General features: G+C 40.1%; 1 protein-coding gene across 6 annotated transcripts in view; it reads left to right on the top strand.

Moving 5' to 3' along the window:
* The window catches only part of CUL2 (cullin 2), an 83,346-nt gene that overhangs the window by 36,469 nt on the left and 24,503 nt on the right, over positions 1-22,374 (top strand). For 5 of the 6 annotated variants that reach the window (XM_033439298.2, XM_004275901.3, XM_004275903.3 and 2 more), the window contains 5 exons: positions 739-844; positions 5,269-5,351; positions 18,324-18,420; positions 18,517-18,627; positions 21,398-21,560. In XM_033439298.2, the coding sequence (XP_033295189.1) occupies positions 739-844; positions 5,269-5,351; positions 18,324-18,420; positions 18,517-18,627; positions 21,398-21,560 (560 nt within the window). Of the gene's footprint in view, positions 1-738; positions 845-5,268; positions 5,352-16,846; positions 16,875-18,323; positions 18,421-18,516; positions 18,628-21,397; positions 21,561-22,374 lie in introns of those variants that run through there. The other variant, XM_049705563.1, reaches the window with a different exon arrangement.

Genomic DNA, 22,374 nt, shown 5'->3' with positions numbered 1-22,374 from the left:
ATGGGGAAAAGTGATGCTTGAATATTACATGCCTTTGTACACATTTTATTTAATCTTAGAACTCTTTGTTCATCTTAGTAGTTCTTAGAGTTCATCATAGTTATTAGTCTTTCTTTATAAAGCTGTTTACCCCTGGTAGACAAAGTGATCTTGAATCTGTCAGTTTTGCCCATACTTCTTACTGTCTGTAACAATCTATTGCATTTTCTCACCTACTGATTGTGATTTTTTTGTTTGTTTAAAAATGAAAAGTTATGTATTTAATGGTGATAAAATATAGAGAACTTTCTTGACTTTGATCTTTTAACCATTTTCTGTTTAATTCTTTGCAAAGTGAACTTGGCTTATTTAACAAGAAGAATCCGGGAATGAGCAAATTAGACTGTAGAGGGTTGACCCTTGGATAGGAGCTGTTGGGCTATAAGAGTATTGGAAAGTTTTAGAACAAAACCCCTGAGTTTTTTTAAGTGAGACTGTGGTAATAGGGGTTTTTTCTTTTTTGCTACTCTAGAGGTCTTACTCTTTGTCTCTTAGGGCCTAGCAAAGGGAGTTGGGCTGGTAATTTTTATCTTTTTTAAAAATTATATTTCTAATTTATATATAATTAGTTTCTTTTGGATGTATTACTGAACTACTCTACAGTTGATTATAACCCTAAAATTATTGCTCTAAAGTTGCACGTTACTTGTTTTCCTACTGATTTTGACAGTGTCTATTGATATTATGTTTGTTTTTCAGGTATCTCAACACCCAGTTTATTAAAAAGAATAAATTGACAGAAGCTGACCTTCAGTATGGTTATGGTGGTGTAGATATGAATGAACCACTTATGGAGATAGGAGAGGTAGGACATTCTTTAAATGACTGGCAAACATAAGAGTGTTTTTATATACTGAGGAAATTTGATTCACTGTCCTTTTCTTAAGGACACTGAGTGGACTATCTTAAAATTGTCAAGATTTAAAACATCCTAGGGAATAATTCCCTGGTGGTCCAGTGATTAAGACTCTGTGCTTCCAATACAGGGGGACGCGGGTTCGATCCCTTGTTGGGGAACTAAGTTCCTGAAAGCTGCGTGGCCAAAGGGAAAAAAAAAATATCCTGAATGTTAAGTAAATGAAATACTGTTATGATTTCCTAAGAATCTTCGGATAGATGAGACGAACAGAAAAGATGTGATGAGTATTATTTTAATAGTTAAATTAATGATGGATGAATGACAGAAGGTTAATAGTTCTGCTGTATGAAAAATCTCATAAAAAATATTTAGAAAATGTTGAGACTCTTACGGTTGAAAAGTGTGAAGGACATGGACTTAAAAGAGAACCTACAAGAGAGGAAACACAAATTTGTGGATGCAACAAATTTATTTTAACTTTAAAAAGTAATTAAAGAGGGCTTCCCTGGTGGCGCAGTGTTTGAGAGTCCGCCTGCCAATGCTGGGGACGTGGGTTCGTGCCCCGGGCCGGGAAGATCCCACATGCTGCGGAGCGGCTGGGCCCGTGAGCCATGGCCGCTGAGCCTGCACGTCCGGAGCCTGTGCTCTGCAATGGGAGAGGCTACAACAGTGAGAGGCCCGCGTACTGCAAAAAAAAAAAAAAAAATTTAAGAAATTCAGAGTAAAATAATAAAGTGTGCAGTTCAACCAATTCACTCAAATTTTTGAGGTACAGTTCAGATTTAAATGTGGAAAATTATAATAATATATAAAACATATACTGACTATGCAAGAAATACTCTGGTGCGGTGTTTTTTAAAAAATTATTTATTTATTTTTGGCTGTGTTGGGTCTTCGTTTCTGTGCGAGAGCTTTCTCTAGTTGTGGCAAGCGGGGGCCACTCTTCATCACGGTGCGCGGGCCTCTCACTGTCGTGGCCTCTCGTTGCGGAGCACAGGCTCCAGACGCACAGGCTCAGTAGTTGTGGCTCACGGGCCTAGTTGCTCCGCGGCATGTGGGATCTTACCAGACCAGGGATCGAACCTGTGTCCCCTGCATTAGCAGGCAGATTCTCAAGCACTGCGCCACCAGGGAAGCCCTAGTGCAGTGTTTTTTTATTCATGTCGTACATATTTATCGAGTCGCCAGACATTGGGGATACAATGGTGAACAGACAGAAGGTCCGCTCTCCTCATGGGGAAGCAGATGCCAACAAAGTAGAGAAATTAATGTTAAATTTTGTTGGGTGTCAGTGAAGGAAATAAACAACTAAGATGCAGCATTAGTAGAAATTTAAATTAGAATAACCCTTTTAGAAAGAAATTTATCAGTGTCTTTCAGTAGACTTTAAAATGTTCAATACCTGTTGACCAGGTAATCCCACGTCTGGTAATTTGTACTGCAAAACTAATACAGAAAAAACGGTTTAAATGTTTAAAAGTATTCCTTGCAGTCATTAATAAGGGTGACTAATGGGCTAACAGTCTAAATTTCCAATACCCAATAAAAATCACACATAGAAGACTATATACAATATGATTTTGTTATGAAAGTAGGCAAAGGGATAAATTAGTAGAAAACAGTTCATAGAAACATTAACAAAGGGGAAAATGGTTTTTGAAAATATTTGGACACAACATTATATGTTTAATAGGAATAAAGCTGTAGAGGGGAAAGGATGTAGAGAAACAGATCAGTGGGAAATACCAGAATCTTAATAGCAGTTGCTTTAGTTTGTAGGATTATAAGTGAATGTTTTATTTTATAATCGTTCCTTATCACTAACGCTGTCATGCCCACTCCTCTTCCCAGAGGAAATCACTATAAACAATTAGATTTATATCTTTTCTGAATTTTACCTGCGCATTTACATATAAATATATATATACACACATAATAGTTTTGACATCAGAGCATACATAAAATTCTGCAACTTGTATTTCTTGCCTTTTGTTTAACAAGTAGGGGTATCAAAATAATTATTAATTATTTATTAAACTATTCCCCTTAGTTTTCATTTTTTTGTTGTCACAAACAATACTGTGTGAACATCATTGTTCATTTGTTCACTTATTAAATATATTTTGAATCCCTCTGTGTGCTAGACACTGTACTATATGCTGGGAATATGGTAATGAGTAAAGTAAACAGAAATCTTACAATCATGGAGTTACATTTGTGTATATATCTGCTGCTACATGAGCAGAAATTTTCATGGAGTGGGTACCGGGAAGTGGATTTTCTGGGTCAAAGCACAGCCTGAACTTTGATAGCCCTGCCACCTTGCCTTTCAAAGGCTTTACCAGTTTGCCCTCCTACTACAGCTATAAAATCCCATTTTCTTATGTATTATCTTCTTTGTGCTAATGAAAAAGAAAAAGAAGGCAAAACCTGAAGATTGTTCCTTGTGGGAAAACAGATGCTTTTACTTATTTTTATAAAATTACCAGTGATCAGAAAAAAGTTATCCCAGGGAAACAGTAGAGAGACTAAAAACAGAATCATACCTGTGTGGATGCAGCTACGTTGGAAACAGGAGAAATCAATTTTTTTTTTTTAGGAGCAATCAGTTTTTGATACTGGAATAATTTGTACTCTGTATGAGAAAAATTTATTGGAGTTTAAAGGCTTTCATGTGAAGGCAAAACTTGAAAACTTTGGAAGGCAGCATAGGAGCACACATATCTCCTCAAGGTTGACCTTAGGGAGCGAAAGAGTTCTTAAAAGACACAAGAATGCAGACAATAACGGAAAAGATTGATAAATTTGAGCACATTAAAATATAATATATTTTTACTTAAAAAATGCTGTAAAGAAATTCAAAAGTCAAGTCACAAACTGTGACAAAGTGTGATATGTAAAACTGTCAAGGGATTAATTTCCACGATATATAAAGAACTACGAGGTCGCATTGAGAGCAAGACAAACATTAATGGAATAATGGGCAAAAGAGATGAATGGACAGTTTACAGAGAAAAAAGAAAACTGAAATGCACAAAAATCATAAAAAGATGTCCAGCCTTATTCAGGAAATTGCCAGTTAAAACGTGAAGGAGGTCCATTTTATGTCCATCACATTGGCAAAGTCTGACCGGAGCCTGGCAGTAGCAGTTGTTGTCAGGATGTTGGCTTCAAGTGTAACGTGGAAAACCACTTGGCTTTGTTTAGTAAAGCTGCACGGCTCCTGTCGGCCAGCATCTCCACTTGTCGGTGTGTATCAGGGAACCGCTTGCTTATGACCACCAGAAGGTGAATACAGGAACAGCCGCAGTGTTCTCAGTGGCAAAAGCTGGGATCACAAACAGTGTCATCAGCAGTAGAAAGTAAAAGCTGATCATAGTGTCTTCATACAAGAGGATACTATATAGCAATGCCAATGATTGAACTATAAACGCTATCAATTTGGTTGGATTTCAATAAGTTACAGTTAAAAAATTATACATAAGAAATAAGATTAAAAAATAACAAAAAATAAATTTAAAAATAACAACAAACAAAACAAACCAAAACAAAAATCATACATGGAAGAGCATACAATGTGATTTTGTTATCAAGGTCAGAAACAGTCAACTTCAGGACTTCCCTGGTGGTCCAGTGGTTAGGACTCCGTGCTTCCATTGCAGGGGGCACGGGTTTGATACTTGGTCGGGGAACTAAGATCCCACATGCCACGTGGTGCGGCCAAAAAAAAAAAGAAATAGTCAACTTCAAAAATATCATATGGGGATAGTTACACACTTGGTAGAGCTGTAAGGAAGGGAATGATTTAACACAAAACGCAGGATAGTGATAATCTCTGAGGGGAAAGAAAGGAGGAGGACATTTGGGGCAACAGTAATGGTGAAGTCATATTTCTTAAATTGGGTGTTGAATACAGGTATGTTTATTTTATTATTCTTTAAATTGACTTATTCTTTTATGTTTGTATGAGAGGTGTTATAATTTCAAAAACCAGCCAACAGCCAAATCACATTATTTTATTTAACATAACTCCTTTGTTTCCATTATAGTTTTGGTGTCTATAGCCCTTCCCTAATATTGGGCATTTAACAATCAATAAATTAAGGTTTTATAAAAATCAGTTATTTCTGTAAGATTTTCAATTAATGATAAAAGCTTAATTCCGTGGTTTGTACAAGTCTGATATGATAGTCATTGTCATTTTAAATTAGAAATTTATTTTCCTTATATTCAATTTTTATTTGAATTTTGAAGTAGAGTTATAAATACTTCATTTGATGGGTGTTTTTACTTTTAAAAGAAGTCTTGAACAAATGTTTAAATCAAATACTGAGTAATTCAGCCTTGATGATTTTCCTTTTTCCTGGCAGCTAGCATTGGATATGTGGAGGAAATTGATGGTTGAACCACTTCAGACCATCCTCATCCGAATGCTGCTCCGAGAAATCAAAAAGTGAGTACTGACATTGATCTTCCTGAGTCAGTTCTAATTTGCTGTTTGAAATGGTCTAAAATAGTGAATGGTTGCATGGCTGTCAACTGCACATAGGCCTCGTTTTACTGTAACAAGCCTCATTTTCCATTCTAATGCCAATATTTTAAAATCGTTTTATAATCTTTTGGTTTTGGGGGGCACATTTCACTATGACCTAATATGCTTAGTAAATAAATAAGTCCCTGAAGGAAGTGACTTGTTTTGTAATCCTGAAACATCTTGGATCTTGTAGGCAGTGCTGAGTTGTTTGAACATATTCTCAGCTGAAACCCTGATGACAATAACCTACTCAGGAAAACAGATTCTTCCAGTTGTTGGTCACCTTAATAATCAGTTAACTTGTGAGGTAAATTTATGAGAAAAGGGCTTCCCACTGTCCTCATGGCCCAGAGTGGTTGACTCTTTACCTAACTGCTGTGTGAATAACGTTTGGCACCAAGTAAGTTATCCTGTGGAGTCCAGAGTAGAACATTCTTGGTCAGCTCTGGCCTAGAAGATTCTTACTAGACCTCAGCTGTGGGGAATCCGAAACTGAAATCGCTCACACAGATAAATTTTAGGTGACTGGAACTACTGTGAAAGGAATGCTGTAGACCAGTGAATTGCTGTGTGATAATGGCCAACTCCCTCTGAAACTGCTTTCATTAAGAAGACCCAAATACGGAGTTTTTTATGTGAGGAAAAAAGCAGAGCGTTGTTCTTACTATGGGGCTCCTAATAAGAAATAAGAGGTTAAGAAAAAAAGCCACAAAAGGAGAGACTATTTTAATAATTAATGTTAACACCAAATAGAAAATATGTGGTAGGAGTTAGTAACTTGGTTTTTAAAAATGGTCACTCACACTTTTCATGATTCTACTGTTTCCAAAGGTGATGAGAGAGAGGAAAGGCAGTAGTGAAGCAGTAGGGTGGAACAGTTTTCTTCCTTCCTCTTTCTCCACTGAACTATGACTGACTAAAAGAACACGTCCAACGAGAGTTACAGGCTCTAGTATAATTTCCTTTGCTAAGAAATATTAGCTTTCTTCTTGACTTAGAATTCAGCTATTTTACGTTAAAAGTATAATGAAAATATTGTTATAATTTTCTAAATGCACTTTTAATGAAATGTCTTTTTTTTTTTTTTAAAGAATTTTATTTATTTATGGCTGCGTTGGGTCTTTGTTTCTGTGCGAGGGCTTTCTCTAGTTGTGGCAAGCGGGGGCCACTCTTCATCGCGGTGCGTGGGCCTCTCACTACCGCGGCCTCTCTTGTTGCGGAGCACAGGCTCCAGATGTGCAGGCTCAGTAGTTGTGGCTCACAGGCCCAGTCACTCTGTGGCATGTGGGGTCTTCCCAGACCAGGGCGCGAACCTGTGTCCCTTGCATTGGCAGGCAGACTCCCAACCACTGCGCCACCAGGGAAGCCCCAAAATGTCTCTTTTAATATAATTTTGATCCAACCTAGTAAATTTTCCTTAAGTGTGATTGTTAACTTGTTAAAAATGAATTTTATGAAAAATTAAAGAAAATATAACTGAGAAAAATAATACAACAGTAGGATACTAATTCTGGAAAAGACATAGGGACTATATGTTTAGAGACATTAGGGCAACTTGTTTTGGTTTTGTTGTTAAAATCAGTTTCCATTAAAGTATTATTCAACATGCTTTACTAATATCTCATTTATTTTTTATGTCTACTCTATTAGGTAGGTATTATCTTACATTTTACAGCTAAAGGTACTAAGGCTTAATAATAATAATAAAATATGGAAACTGTATACCAAGCAGTGATCTAAAAACTTTACGTGTGAATCCCATTTAATCTTCACCCTAGGTGATTGGTACAGTTTACCATTTTACAGTTGTGTTGCTCTATTCAGCTCCCATCTTCTTAATTCCAGAGATTCAAATCTGGAATTTTTAACTCTAAATCCATGATGCCTGTCATTTCAATCCGCAGAATGTTTCTTCCACTCCTAGCTCCAGTACTTGAGCTTAATGATGAATATATTTTGGTTTTATAATGCTTTGAGTATTCTAGTGTTTTCACACGTATTTTCTTTATTTGATCTCAAGGAGGCCAGGCAGGTTTTATTTATAAGTAAGCAAATTGAACTTCAATAAGGAAAAATGACTTACTGAACTTGATGTAGGTAGGAAAGAGACTCCATGTCTTTAAGCTTCCAATTTGGGTCTTTCTGCTACATTGCTTTAACATCTATTTACCCTTTGTCATGTGAGATATCATGGACAGATAGGGTGACAGTAAAGCATGATGAGAGAGTGGTAAATTGCCCAGAGCACTGGGAAAAGTAGATTGAAAAAGGTGAGATGAAGTGGAGAGGATTATACAGTGAAAAGATTTCAGAGCAAGGACAAATGACATGCCGGCAATCCCTAACAGATAGACGTGGTTTTATTCCTGCCTAGATAGGTCTCCCTTAGTGCTAACATTATTTAATGTAGTCTGAGAGGTTATTTTTTATCATAATAGCCAAGAGTTACTAAAAGAAAAGACATGTGTCTTTCCTAGTTCTTAAATATATTTAGTACTTGGTACACTGTTTACCCTTGGACGTCAACATTTTTTAGATACTGCTGCTTTAAAACTGTTCCCAGGGTTTTACGTTTGTTTAGCCCTGTGATTCTTAAGCACTTGTCCTTTAGCTAAAATGCTTGCTTCCACCGCTCAGGTGCTTATCTGATACTAATGATACAGCTCTTTTCCTAAAACTTGGGTTAGATAATCCCTACCTCAGTTAATTGTTCTTTATTTTACCCAAGTAATATACTTTCTCCATCTTTTCACTGTGTGCTCTTAGCTTCATCAGTAGATGAATTAATTTGGTTAGCACCTTTAGGAAAAGAGTAGTTCCTAATGTAACTTTGGTTGTGCAGAGGTATATTTTATGCTGCACCATCACCTGCATCTCTAGGAGTTTTTGTATAGAATCACACATAGAACTGTCCTTCATTTTCTTATTGTAAGAGAAATATACAGATCATAAAAATTCCCCAACTCACAGGTAGTGTGTTGATCTTCTTGGAAGATTTCACAAAGTTGAGGGCCATCTCAGCCTTGAAAGAGGTAAAGTTATCTGTCAAGCTAATAGAGGACTTTTTCTTGTGAAATCAAAATGTTCTGCTAAGTGAAAATTCTTACTAGGCATGAATGCTGAAATGCTCAGTAAACTGTAATACAATTTCATGACTTTTGAAAAAAGTTGTATTGGGTGGAGTAGGGTTTCTGTAGATCAGAAAAGACGGTCTAAAAAGGTCACAGGCAGGAAAACAAGACAGCAACATAAAGTGACGTAAAAGGCTAAACGACCATGTATCCTCTGCTTTTAAGGTACAGACTAGGTCCAGGCTCTTTTTTTGATTAATTGTATTCTATAAAGGTGGCTTCTTTTCAGGTATATAAGCGCTACAGGAATAATCCCAGCTTCATGCATTTTAGAGAAACTGTTTCAGTGAAGTACTAGATTTAAAAGTGGAATGTAGGTTGCAGAATTTTTTTGTTTGCTTAAGAGAGTCAATGAAACAATTGTTTAATTTTCTTCATGGTATCATGAAATCTGTACACATAAAATTTAATTGATAATCCAAAAGTAAAAGTGCTCCTTCTATATAAGGAAGAAAGATACAAGTGATGTAGTCATAGGTTGTGTATCTGCATGTTTTTCACAGTGTCTGCTTCACTAAGGAAAGATAAAAGTAATTCTATTCATATAATAACTTGTCTTTTATAATAAAATAGTAGAATTGCCAATTGGGGCTTTCAGCGTAGTAACAAACTAACATTGTTTTTAATTTTAATAAATAAAATGCTGTAACTTTGTGGACCTAAATGTTACAGTGTAAGAATATGAAATTAGAGAGAAGAAAGTAGATACATTTTTAAATGCAGGTAAAAGGATTTGCTTAGATGCTTAAAGATACTGTTGAAAACACAGACTTTTTAATGCTAAATGGATTCAGAATTGCTTTCCTTTTTTCCAGTAGCTCCACAGTTAACTTTCTAGTGTCAAGTAGTCTTTGAACAAAAGTAGAAACTTTAAGTTTTAAAATTTTTTTAAAAATATTTTATTTATTTATTTTTGGCTGCATTGGGTCTTAGTTGCTGTGCGTGGGCTTTCTCTCTAGTTGCGGCGAATAGGGTCTACTCTTCGTTGCGGTGGGCGGGCTTCTCATTGCAGTGGCTTCTCTTATTGCGGAGCACAGGCTCTAGGCGTGCGGGCTTCAGTAGTTGTGGTGCCTGGGCTCAGTAGTTGTGGCACACAGGCTTAGTTGCTCCGTGGCCTGTGGGATTTTCCTGGACCAGGGCTCGAACCCATGTCCCTTGCATTGGCAGGTGGATTCTTAACCACTGTGCCACCAGAGAAACCCCAAAATAAAAACTATAAATAAAATTCTTTCTTTCCCTTTGAATTAGGAACAATCTATAACATAGGCTGCTATGGCTGATTTGTGTTTTCTCTGGCATGTTCATATGTTTGTTATTCTATTTCTTAACTGTTAAGAAATTATAGATTTCATTGAGGAAAAATATCTTGGATAAAAATAAAATTTAGGGCTTCCCTGGTGGCGCAGTGGTTGAGAGTCCGCCTGCCGATGCAGGGGACATGAGTTCGTGCCCCGGTCCGGGAAGATCCCACATGCCACAGAGCGGCTGGGCCCGTGAGCCATGGCCGCTGAGCCTGTGCTTCCAGAGCCTGTGCTCCGCAACGGGAGAGGCCACAACAGTGAGAAGCCCGCGTACAGCAAAAACAAACAAACAAACAAACAAAATAAATAAATAAAATTTAATGTAGTAGTTTTTATTCTTTTGTATCTCAGTTTCTGAGAGATGTTTTAAATTTCCCAGCTCATTTTAGATTTATGGATTTTCATCGGTGCAGTTGTTAGTTTTTGTTTTATGAATTTTGAGGCTCTGTTGTTAGTTGAATAAATATCAGGATTATTCTGTTCATGGTTAATTGTTTTTATTGTTATGTAGTAACTTTATTTATCTTGTGCTCTTTTTCTGTATTCTGTCACATATTAATATTGTTATAACAGTTTTCTTTTGGACTTTTGGGGATTTTGCCGTGTGTGTGTATCATTTTAGTGTAAAATTAAATATAGATACAGGAGGCCATACAACACAAATGTACAGCTTAATGAATTATTATAAAGTGAATGTGCTTGTTACTGCCACCTAGGTTAAGGACTAGAACCATGCCAGCCACCCCTGAGACCCTTGTGTGTGTCCTATCCCCTCCCTTTCTCCCATAGTAACCACTACCCAACTTTTGAGGCAATCACTTTCTTCTATTTCCTTATGGTTTTTTCACCCATGTGTGCATTCCTAGACTCTGTAGTTTAGTCTTGTCTATCCTAAAAAAACCTGCTCTAGACTGTGCCCAGACTGAGCTAGACTGAGCTAGACTGCGCCCAGACTGCACCCTGACTGCTCCCAGACTGCACCCAGACTGCCCCCCCAAGACTGCTCCAGACTGCACCCAGACTGCAGCAGACTGCGCCAAACTGCCCCCAGACTGCGCCAGACTGCTCCAGACTGCTCCAGACTACACCCTGACTGCTCCCAGACTGCACCCAGACTGCCCCCAAACTGCGCCAAACTGCCCTCAGACTGCTCCAGACCACACCCAGGCTGTGCCAGACTGGGCCCAGACTGCTCCAGACTGCACCAGACTGTGCCCAGACTTCTAATCTAACACATCTTTTAATCAATAGGTTTCTCCTCCATCCCTTTTTTTTTTAACTTGTAACTTATTTGTTCATGAATCCTGGCCATTTGATCTTTAGACTTTACCACTGTCTGGATTTTGCTGATTGCATGCATGAGGCCCATTTATACGTGTTTCTTTGTCCTCTGTTTCCTGTAAATTGGCAGTTCAGTGTTTTACTCAGACTCAGGTTGGTTCTTGCCGGCAAAACCAAAGATATTTTGTTCTTTGGTAATGTCTGATTTTTCACTCTTTTTTTGATGTAAGCAGCCACTGATGCTAAATGCTGACATCTTTTACTATATTGGGGTTTGTAAAAAGTTGCCACCTTAATTCTGTCATTCGGTTTTCATTTTTTAACTTGAAAAATTTTATAAAAATATTCTTACCCTTATCTACTATTTGGTTATCATATAGGAAGGGCGAAATAACTGCTTGTTTCTTTTCTTTTCTTTACCCAGTTGTCAGGATAATGAGTTGGTTTGCTGTCATGTTCAAAAAGTGGCCAATTAGCTTTTTTTTTTTCCAACATACTGTGATGAAACTTATAGACTTTATATTTGACTTGTTCCTATTTATTGTCTAACTTTATTAAAGTTTAAATAGCCTCTCTTTGGTTAGTTGGTGCCAGAGCCTTTTTGAAGTGACCCTAGTCATCATTGATAACTTTCTTGCTATCTAGTATGTCAGTGTATTCCAGGCTTATCTTGTACATTTTCTTCCCCAGACCTGGTACCAGCTACTCAGTGAAAAACTTAGTTCCAAATACACAATGACATGTACATGCATTCTTGAAAACCTTTGAGTGTTCCAGATCCTTTCCTCAATCTTCCTCTCCACAGAGGTAATCCCTGTTATCATTTGGTTAACTGTCTTTTCAAACCTTTTCCTATGAATTTTTATATCTATGTAGAGAAATAAATATGATACAGAATACAATACAGAATATTGTTCTGTTTTCTTTTTTTAAGTATAGAATTTTTTCTTTTTTTCTAACTTCTGAAAATCATTTATGACGTACTTCTTTTAAAATTCAGTTTTATATCTTGATAATTTTTCTATGTTTGTACGTAGAGATCTTCCTCATTCTTCCTAAACTCTATATAATATTTGGTATGGCTCTACCTCAATTTTTAAACTCTTCTCCTAGTAATGTCTATTAGGTTGTTTCCAGCTTTTCCATTACTACAACTCTTGGTTCTGTCATGCGCAGGTGCAGATGTTTGGAGCCATAGAGTATGTGCATTTAGAATTAATGTTGCCCTCTGTAAAGTACCTGTTCTTCCAAAGGCAGAGTATGGGAACCCGTTTCTCTACTACTCATCAAGTCTTGCCAGTCTGAAGGTGAACTGTTTCCTTGATTTTCCAGTGCCTCCTGAGGTGCTCTGGGGTTGGGGCCAAGCAGTCTGGGTGCAGTCTGGCGCAGTCTGGGTGCAGTCTGGCGCAGTCTGGGTGCAGCCTGGGTGCAGTCTGGAGCAGTCTGGCGCAGTCTGGAGCAGTCTGGAGCAGCCTGGGGGCAGTCTGGGAGCAGTCTGGAGCAGCCTGGGGGCAGCCTGGGAGCAGTCCGGAGCAGCCTGGTGCAATCAGGGAGCAGTTTGGCACAGTTGGGAGCAGTCTGGCCGCAGTCTGGAGCAGTTTGGCCGCAGTCTGGAGCAGTCTGGGTGCAGTCTGGGCGCAGTCCGGGTGCAGTCTGGGAGCAGTTTGGCGCAGTCTGGGGACAGTCTGGGGGCAGTTTGGCGCAGTCTGGCCGCAGTCTGGAGCAGTTTGGCCGCAGTCTGGAGCAGTTTGGCCGCAGTCTGGAGCAGTTTGGCCGCAGTCTGGGAGCAGTGTGGGTGCAGTCTGGCCGCAGTCTGGCGCAGTCTGGCCACAGTCTGGAACAGTCTGGCCGCAGTTTGGCGCAGTCTGGGGGCAGTCTGGGGGTAGTCTGGGCACAGTCTGGGAGCAGTCTGGCACAGTCTGGCGCAGTCTGGAACAGTCTGGGGGCAGTCTGGAGCAGTCTGGAGCAGTCTGGCACAGTCTGGAGCAGTCTGGGAGCAGCAGTCTGGGGGCAGTCTGGCGCAGTCTGGGGGCAGTCTGGGAGCAGTCTGGTGCAGTCTGGAGCAGTCTGGCGCAGTCTGGGAGCAGTCTGGCGCAGTCTGGGGGCTGTCTGGGAGCAGTCTGGCGCAGTCTGGAGCAGTCTGGGCGCAGTCTGGGTGCAGTCTGGAGCAGTCTGGCGCAGTCTGGGAGCAGTCTGGAGCAGTCTGGCGCAGTCTGGAGCAGTCTGGCGCAGTCCGGGGGCAGTCCGGGGGCAGTCTGGGGGCTGTCTGGGAGCAGTCTGGCGCAGTCTGGGCGCAGTCTGGAGCAGTCTGGAGCAGTCTGGGCGCAGTCTGGGAGCAGTCTGGGCGCAGTCTGGGAGCAGTCTGGCGCAGTCTGGAGCAGTCTGGCGCAGTCTGGAGCAGTCTGGGGGCAGTCTGGGAGCAGTCTGGGAGCAGTCTGGGAGCAGTCTGGAGCAGTCTGGAGCAGTCTGGCGCCTTCCGGAGCAGTCTGGGCGCAGTCTGGGGGCAGTCTGGGCGCAGTCTGGGGGCAGTCTGGGCGCAGTCTGGATGCAGTCTGGCGCAGTCTGGGGGCTGTCTGGGGGCAGTCTGGCGCAGTCTGGGGGCAGTCTGGAACAGTCTGGGGGCAGTCTGGAACAGTCTGGTGGCAGTCTGGATGCAGTCTGGCGCAGTCTGGAGCAGTCTGGGGCAGTCTGGGAGCAGTCTGGGAGCAGTCTGGCGCAGTCTGGCGCAGTCTGGGAGCAGTCTGGAGCAGTCTGGCGCAGTCTGGGAGCAGTCTGGAGCAGTCTGGCGCAGTCTGGGGGCAGTCTGGGGGCAGTCTGGCGCAGTCTGGGGGCAGTCTGGGCGCAGTCTGGCGCAGTCTGGGGGCTGTCTGGGAGCAGTCTGGCGCAGTCTGGAGCAGTCTGGGCGCAGTCTGGGTGCAGTCTGGAGCAGTCTGGCGCAGTCTGGGAGCAGTCTGGAGCAGTCTGGCGCAGTCTGGAGCAGTCTGGCGCAGTCCGGGGGCAGTCCGGGGGCAGTCTGGGGGCTGTCTGGGAGCAGTCTGGCGCAGTCTGGGCGCAGTCTGGAGCAGTCTGGAGCAGTCTGGGCGCAGTCTGGGAGCAGTCTGGGCGCAGTCTGGGAGCAGTCTGGCGCAGTCTGGAGCAGTCTGGCGCAGTCTGGAGCAGTCTGGGGGCAGTCTGGGAGCAGTCTGGGAGCAGTCTGGCGCAGTCTGGGAGCAGTCTGGCGCAGTCTGGGAGCAGTCTGGAGCAGTCTGGCGCCTTCCGGAGCAGTCTGGGCGCAGTCTGGGGGCAGTCTGGGCGCAGTCTGGGGGCAGTCTGGGCGCAGTCTGGATGCAGTCTGGCGCAGTCTGGGGGCTGTCTGGGGGCAGTCTGGCGCAGTCTGGGGGCAGTCTGGAACAGTCTGGGGGCAGTCTGGAACAGTCTGGGGGCAGTCTGGAACAGTCTGGTGGCAGTCTGGATGCAGTCTGGCGCAGTCTGGAGCAGTCTGGGGCAGTCTGGGAGCAGTCTGGGAGCAGTCTGGCGCAGTCTGGCGCAGTCTGGGAGCAGTCTGGAGCAGTCTGGAGCAGTCTGGAGCAGTCTGGCGCAGTCCGGAGCAGTCTGGGGGCAGTCTGGGCGCTGTCTGGGGGCAGTCTGGGCGCAGTCTGGGGGCTGTCTGGCGCTGTCTGGGGGCAGTCTGGCGCAGTCTGGGGGCAGTCTGGAACAGTCTGGGGCAGTCTGGAACAGTCTGGGGGCAGTCTGGATGCAGTCTGGCGCAGTCTGGGGGCAGTCTGGAACAGTCTGGGGGCAGTCTGGATGCAGTCTGGCGCAGTCTGGGGGCAGTCTGGCGCAGTCTGGGGGCAGTCTGGAACAGTCTGGGGGCAGTCTGGATGCAGTCTGGCGCAGTCTGGGGGCAGTCTGGCGCAGTCTGGGGGCAGTCTGGGCGCAGTCTGGGGGCAGTCTGGATGCAGTCTGGCGCAGTCTGGGGGCAGTCTGGGGGCAGTCTGGCGCAGTCTGGGGGCAGTCTGGGCGCAGTCTGGGGGCAGTTTGGGGGCAGTCTGGATGCAGTCTGGCGCAGTCTGGCGCAGTCTGGGGGCAGTCTGGGGGCAGTCTGGGGACAGTCTGGGGGCAGTCTGGGGGCAGTCTGGATGCAGTCTGGCGCAGTCTGGGGGCAGTCTGGGGGCAGTCTGGGGGCAGTCTGGATGCAGTCTGGCGCAGTCTGGGGGCAGTCTGGCGCAGTCTGGGGGCAGTCTGGGCGCAGTCTGGGCGCAGTCTGGCGCAGTCTGGGGGCAGTCTGGCGCAGTCTGGGGGCAGTCTGGGGCAGTCTGGGGGCAGTCTGGGCACAGTCTGGGGGCAGTCTGGGCGCAGGCGCTTCCCTTCCTCGTGGTACCACACTCACTGCTCCTGCAGGGACACGCAGAGCAGCTAGTCTGCTGATGACCTTGCTGGTTTTGTGCCAGCCCGCTTTCAGTAACACCACTTCTTGCCTGTCCTCCTTCACTATCTTCCACCCACTCCCTTTAGCAGTTCTTTCTCTTGTGCATTTTGGTCTGTACTTTGTTTTTCTGTGCTATCTAGTCTTCATTCTCTTTTTTTCAATTTCTACAGGTCCAAGGGCTACAGCCAACAATGGAGTGTTAAAAAGTATCCTTCCTGTCACTTCTCAGATTTGGAGTGAGAGCAGGAGGCTGCATTTAATTTGTTGGAACCATATGCTCATTTTAATCATAGGGGGTGAATGGGAGTTTCACCAAGAGATTAATTTACCCATTGTCACATATCAGAATCAGGACTTTTGAGAGTTCCAGCCTAACTTTTAATGACCATTGCAAACCTGGTCTGCTCTCTAAAATGCCTTGGTTTTAAAATCACAGTTAGTGCTTTTTTTGGTCTCTTAGCTTTCTTCTCCTCTCTAATTTATTGAAAATGCCTCCATTTTGCGCCTATCTGTACTTAAAATACTAGCTTACTGATGGTTTACTCATGTACCAGGCACTGTGCTACGTACTTTCTTGGATTATGCATAATCTTTACCATATCCTCGTGAGAGTACATACATTTCTTACCCCCACTTTACAGAAGGGGACATCTCTGAGTACTAAAGGTTAATAAGCACCTGCACAAGGTGACATATTAATGCAGCCAGAACTTGAACCTAGGTAGTCTGACTCCAAAACCCTGGTCTTAGGGGCTACAATAAACTATTCCTATTAGTTCCCATCCTCCCAGCTGAGTGATTTCATTATGGTTGTTGTAGGCATTTTCCACTTAGTTCTGTCAAGATCAAATAATGAGCCATATTCTAAAAATTCTTCATATTCTTTTCTCAAGCCTCGTCTCTTGGGATCACTGTTCTTAGATGAGACCAGAGCTTATTCAGATAACCAGCTTAGTCATTGCTTTTATATAGTACTAACTTAGCATCATTTCAGTTTATTTTCATTATCTGTCAGCCTAATAGAAATAAATTACAATGATTTTCTATTGTACCTTTTGTGCAGTTATCAAAGTGTATGGTGAATTGAATAATTATGCCTAAGAGTTTCTGAGTTCAGATGTTCTTCTTACAGGAGAGGACAATTTAGTTATTAAGCAGTAGGAATGTCGATGTTCTTTCTAGGCACTGCCTTACCTGATTCCCGTTTCTCTGGGCCTTTTGGGGTCAGAAACAAATGGCAGGAGTGCTGAGAATAGCAGCAGTGGACGTTTTCCTGGTGCTGAGCAGGGACAGTAGGATTTGGTCATGAAAATAATTTTAGGTAACCTGATTTTCCAAATATTTAGATATTTCTCACTTTTGACTGATTTTCATTTGGTCCCAGACAAAGTTAAAAGGCAAAAAGTAATGCGCTCCAAATCATGGAATAGGTTATATCATTATTTCAGCAGATTTAATTTGGGCTTAAGAGGGAAGGTCAGCAGAGGAAAGGAGCTCACCATGTGTCACCTTGTATGAACTCATCGTTCTTATTAGTTCTTATATCAAAATGTAGACTTTGTAACTACATTTCTGTGACTGTCAGAAGGACTGTAGCCATATTAATTCAAGCACAACAAACTTTTCCCAGAATATCCAGATAATTAATGGGAGACAGAATGAGGATTAGAGGGAGGCAGAGGCAGGGAGGGACACTGATATATAAAGGTAATTGCCACAATACTTTCCTTAAATGTTAGAAAATCTTTATATCCCAGTACGAAAACCAGAAGATTTTACTAGGAAATGATGATAATATATTTTTCTGTTGCTTTCTTTGTAAAATAATTATTAATTCAAAGAAAAAAATATTTTAAAGTGAGGTGGAAGATTACCATGGAAAGGTAAACCTTTGACTGTATAATGGTTTGATTTGAGCATTATTACTGGAGTCAGAAACTTCCAACACAGAGCCAGACCGTTTTACTGTGGCTTTAGGTCCACTCTTATTTTTTTCCTATTTCATTTTCCTATTTCTGTAATTATAAAAGCCAAACTTCACCTTCATTTCTTATTGTGATTAAGACTTGCATCACAGTAGTACCCTTGACTAAGTAGGAACTTACCAAAATGTCACATGAATAACTGAGATGATTTTAGATCCCTTTGTAACTGTAACAGAATATAGAAATATTACAACATATCTCACTAAATTTCTAAGTAGAGAAATACCTTTGTGCTTAAATGAAAGCAACTCAGTGGCTCTGGCAGACCTCTTAGAGAGAGAACAACAGTTATTAGTCATTTTAATGAGCGATATATTGTATTAGAGTGTACCTTTGAGGAATGAGTCTCATCAGGTTACTGTAGGCATACTTGTGATGGTTCAAAGACTGCATTCTCAGACCACATCCTCTTAGTAATAGAGTTTGTGGTGAGTGAAATTCAAATATTCTTAACCACTGGTATTTAAAGTCTTGAATTGATAGGCTCATAGCTACTTTATTAAAATTGAAGAAGTATCATCTTAGTGTCAACATAGTATCTTTAATTTTACAGTTAAGCTTTTCTGTTGTTTATTGAAATCTAATATGTACATAAACTATCATAAATACTAATTTAGCTGCAATATGAAAAATCATTTTTAAGCATCGTGTGCATTGACCTTTAAAATGCTTTATACATAATGTGATTAGACCAATAGAATAAGCAGCCGTATTGTGGCATACTTTGGTATATTCCCATAGATATTTGTATTCTCAAGAATGTTTTGTGTTATACCTTGTTTTAGTGATCGTGGTGGAGAAGACCCAAACCAGAAAGTAATCCATGGGGTTATTAACTCCTTTGTTCATGTTGAACAGTATAAGAAAAAATTCCCCTTAAAGGTAAAAAGCCTCCTTTAAAAACATAAATAATTAGACCTTTAATTTCTTAAGTTGCCTGTTCTAATTTTTTAAATATGATTTAATTGATTTATTTAGTTTTATCAGGAAATCTTTGAGTCTCCCTTCCTGACTGAAACAGGAGAGTATTACAAACAAGAAGCTTCAAATTTATTACAAGAATCAAATTGCTCACAGTATATGGAAAAGGTAAGAAAACATTATGTTAACTACATCATCTATTATATATCAGGCATGGTTTTATTTAATATTAGTTATCTTAGTTAATATATTTTTTTGGTGGAAAAAGTTCTTTTTTTTTGATCATTACACTGAGTTATAGTTAATGTACAACACCTATTGATAAATCATTGTTCCTGCTATGGCATTTTCCATAGAAAAGGTGCTATTCCAGTTTTCATTGTGGTTGATGCTTTCTGATAAAATCCTGATTGCTAGATTTGCTTGTCTTTAAAATTAATATATATTCATATTCTTGGCAAAATAAACTATATTTTGTGCTTAGTAGATAAGGGAATAGGGTAAGTACAAAAGCTAAGGGTTGGGGTTTTTATCTTCCTCTAAAATGGAAGGAAAAAAATAGTAAAAATATAATAATTCTAGATACTTGGTCTTTTTGGTCTGTTAAGTTTGTGGAAGGCTGAGAAAAACCTCCACGAGAAATTTTAATCATTAAACCAACACATTGATAACCATATTTATAATTCCATGTATATTTTCTCAGTAAAAGAATAGTGAGATTATAAATTCAGTCATCAGATAAGATATGTTAGAAATTTTAACTAGATTGTTTCATCAGCAGTGTTGGATTTCAAGCATTTTATTATCAGATGATTTTTGTTAGTTTGTTTACCTTTAAGAAAGGTAAAATGGGGACTTCCCTGGTGGCGCAGTGGTTAAGACTCCACACTCCCAATGTAGGGGGCCTGGGTTCGATCCCTGGGTGGGGAACTAGATCCCACATGCATGCCACAACTAAGAGTTCACATGCTGCAACTAAGGAGCCCGCCTGCCGCGACTACGACCCAGTGCAACCAAATAAATATGTAAATAAATATATATTTTTTTAAGAAAAGGTAAAATGTTTCAAGTGGAATAGCTGTAGTGAGGCTTCCATAGGCCATAGGTCAGGAAATATCAGTACTTACTGATATGATACAATGGTGAATATTCCACAAAGCCCAGGTCCAGAAGTCTGAGTTGTTTAATTCTTTTCATGCTTTGTCACTCTGTAGCTCTGGGACCTTGAGGAAGTTATCTAGGACATTTTCCTCCGTTAAGTGCAGGCTACACTAAGTCAGTGGGTCTTAGCACTTAGCCCTTTTTACATCTTAGACTCTTGTTAAAGGTTCTAGATCCAATCCTGAGAAGTACACACAGAATATCAGGGATACATACTCTCCTTGTTATATCTGGTTCTCAAAAACAGGCTATTGGCAAACAATGGAAACAACCCAAATGCCTTTCAGGAGTTGAAAAGACAGGCAAAATGTGTATACATACAATGGAATATCATTCAGCCTTAAAAAGGAATAAAGTTCTGACACATGCTACAACATGGATTAACTTTGAGAATATTATGTTGAGTGAAATAAGCCAGACACAAAAGGACAAACATCGTATGGTTCCACTTATATAAAATATCCAGAATAGACAAAATAATACAAAAAGTATTATAGATTAGAAGTTATTGGGAGGGGAGGATAGGGAGTTATAGCTTAGTGGTTACACAGTTTCTGTTTGGTGTAATGAAAAAGTTTTGGAAATAGACAGTTGCACAACATTGTGAATATAATTAATGCTACTGAATTGTACACTTAAAAATGGTTAAAATGACAAATTTTATGTTACATATATTTTACCACAATTTAAAAAAACTAATAATGTAATATACCAAAAACCACTGAATTGTATACTTTAAATGGGTGAATCATATTATATGTAAACTAGATCTCAAACTATTAAAAGGAAGGCCATTGGAGATTATATTTGGAAAATAACATTTATAAGAATAGGTCATTTAATTAACAGACAATTCATATGGCCTTCCTACTTCCCTTTCTGTATCTTTCCTCTAGTTTTGGCTTTTTCTGCCAGCTACAGGTGGTTTATTTGAAGCCCTGCATTGAGGCACTCCAAACTTAATCTACTTTTTATTGATATGCACACTGCCCCCCATTTTCATTATTTTATTTTTTTCCTTTTCTCATCCTCCCTTGCCTCCCTCAGACCCACATTCTAATTCCTTTTTTATTTAGTTAATCCATAAGCAGGTTAAAGTCATGTTTGTATACTAAACATGGCTAGGTCTGTTTTTCTTTTGAGGTAGAAATTAGCCAGATTCTCTGGCTATTATCTTTATTATCTGGTTCTTGTTGATGTTAACCAGTGTATTGTTTGTACCTCAGTGGTTTTTTAATAGGATAAGCTTTAATAAAGATCTTGATTGAAATATTTGACTATGACTAAATTTTTTTTACTTTAAAAAAATTTAGTGGAATATTTAATGTGATAGTTCACTATCATGTACATACTGTTTGTTTTGTAAGATGAATCAACATAAAGTAATTAGCTTAATCTACATGATCCAGTTGATGTAAATTACTTTCTAGTTTGATAGTTAAATATTCATAAAGTGACCACCTATTCTGGTTTTTAATGATCTTTACCCATGTTTCCTATTGCATATAGGTTGTCTATATGTAGGATGATTGGGGTCAATAAATGAGGGCAAAATGCAGACCATTTAACTTTTCATAAGACCGTGCTGTTCATAAGACAGTGCTGAAATGTAGGTGACATCTAGCAGCTTAATAAAATTTTGAAATGACTTATAGAATGTGAGTTTAAATTAGTTATATAATTCTTATTTGTAAGTTACTTTGCCATGTAAGTTACTTATTGATATTACAGGTGTTTTCTCATAGTAGTTTCTGACTGTAAGAATATATTTCTAAAGGTTCTAGGTAGATTAAAAGATGAAGAAATTCGATGTCGAAAATACTTACATCCAAGTTCATATACTAAAGTAATTCATGAATGTCAGCAACGAATGGTAGCAGACCACTTACAGTTCTTACATGCAGAATGTCATAATATCATCCGACAAGAGAAAAAAAATGGTAAGTGATACCAAACATCAATGTGAATAGAAATTAAATTATAAACCCACTTTTTACATCATCTTCCAGCTACCTTAGACTTCCAACATATTTAAGTAATAGTCTCTAAAATATTCGATATGCCTTTTTACGTAATCTATTTTAAAAGATTGTTTTGGAAAAGTATATTTTCAAACTGTATTCTAAAGTCAAAAGAAAAACTGGGAAAATATGTTTACACATTTTTAAAAATCACAGGGGCTAATTTCCTGAATATATTAAGAGTTTCTAGTAAATAAGAGGAGAAAAGACAAAGAACATGAAAATGAAATATAAATAGATTTTAAATATGTGAAGATGCTCAGTCTCACTCAAAATAGGGGAAATACAAAATGAAAATACAATGAAATGTTAACAATAAGCAGTGAATAAAATGGAATTTTTAAGAAAAAAGCAATAAGGATTTTTAAATAGCAGGGAATAAATGTAACAAGATATGTGTCAGACCTACACAGAAAACTAAACATTCATGAAAGCAACATTGATTTATAGATCCAGGGCAATCTTCTCAAAACCCAAGATTCTTTTTTTACACTCTGAAACTCTGAAAGTTATACTTACTCTTCAAGACAATTTTGAAGAGCATGATGCGAAAACTGCGGGATAGCATGACTTGTAAAAACCACAGTAATTAGGAATATGAGGCGTTGGTGCAAGGATAGGCAAAGAGACGAATGGAATAAAATAAAAAGCCAAGAAATAACCCATACATATGTAGATACTTCATTTAAGACTAAGGCAGCCCTGCAGAGCAGTGGGTGAAGGATAGTGTTTT

The sequence above is a fragment of the Orcinus orca genome, chromosome 2 (genome assembly GCF_937001465.1).
Source record: "Orcinus orca chromosome 2, mOrcOrc1.1, whole genome shotgun sequence".
Lineage (NCBI taxonomy): Eukaryota > Metazoa > Chordata > Mammalia > Artiodactyla > Delphinidae > Orcinus > Orcinus orca.
The sequence above is the reverse complement of the archived record's forward strand: the minus strand, read 5'-3'. Positions and strand labels throughout refer to the sequence as shown.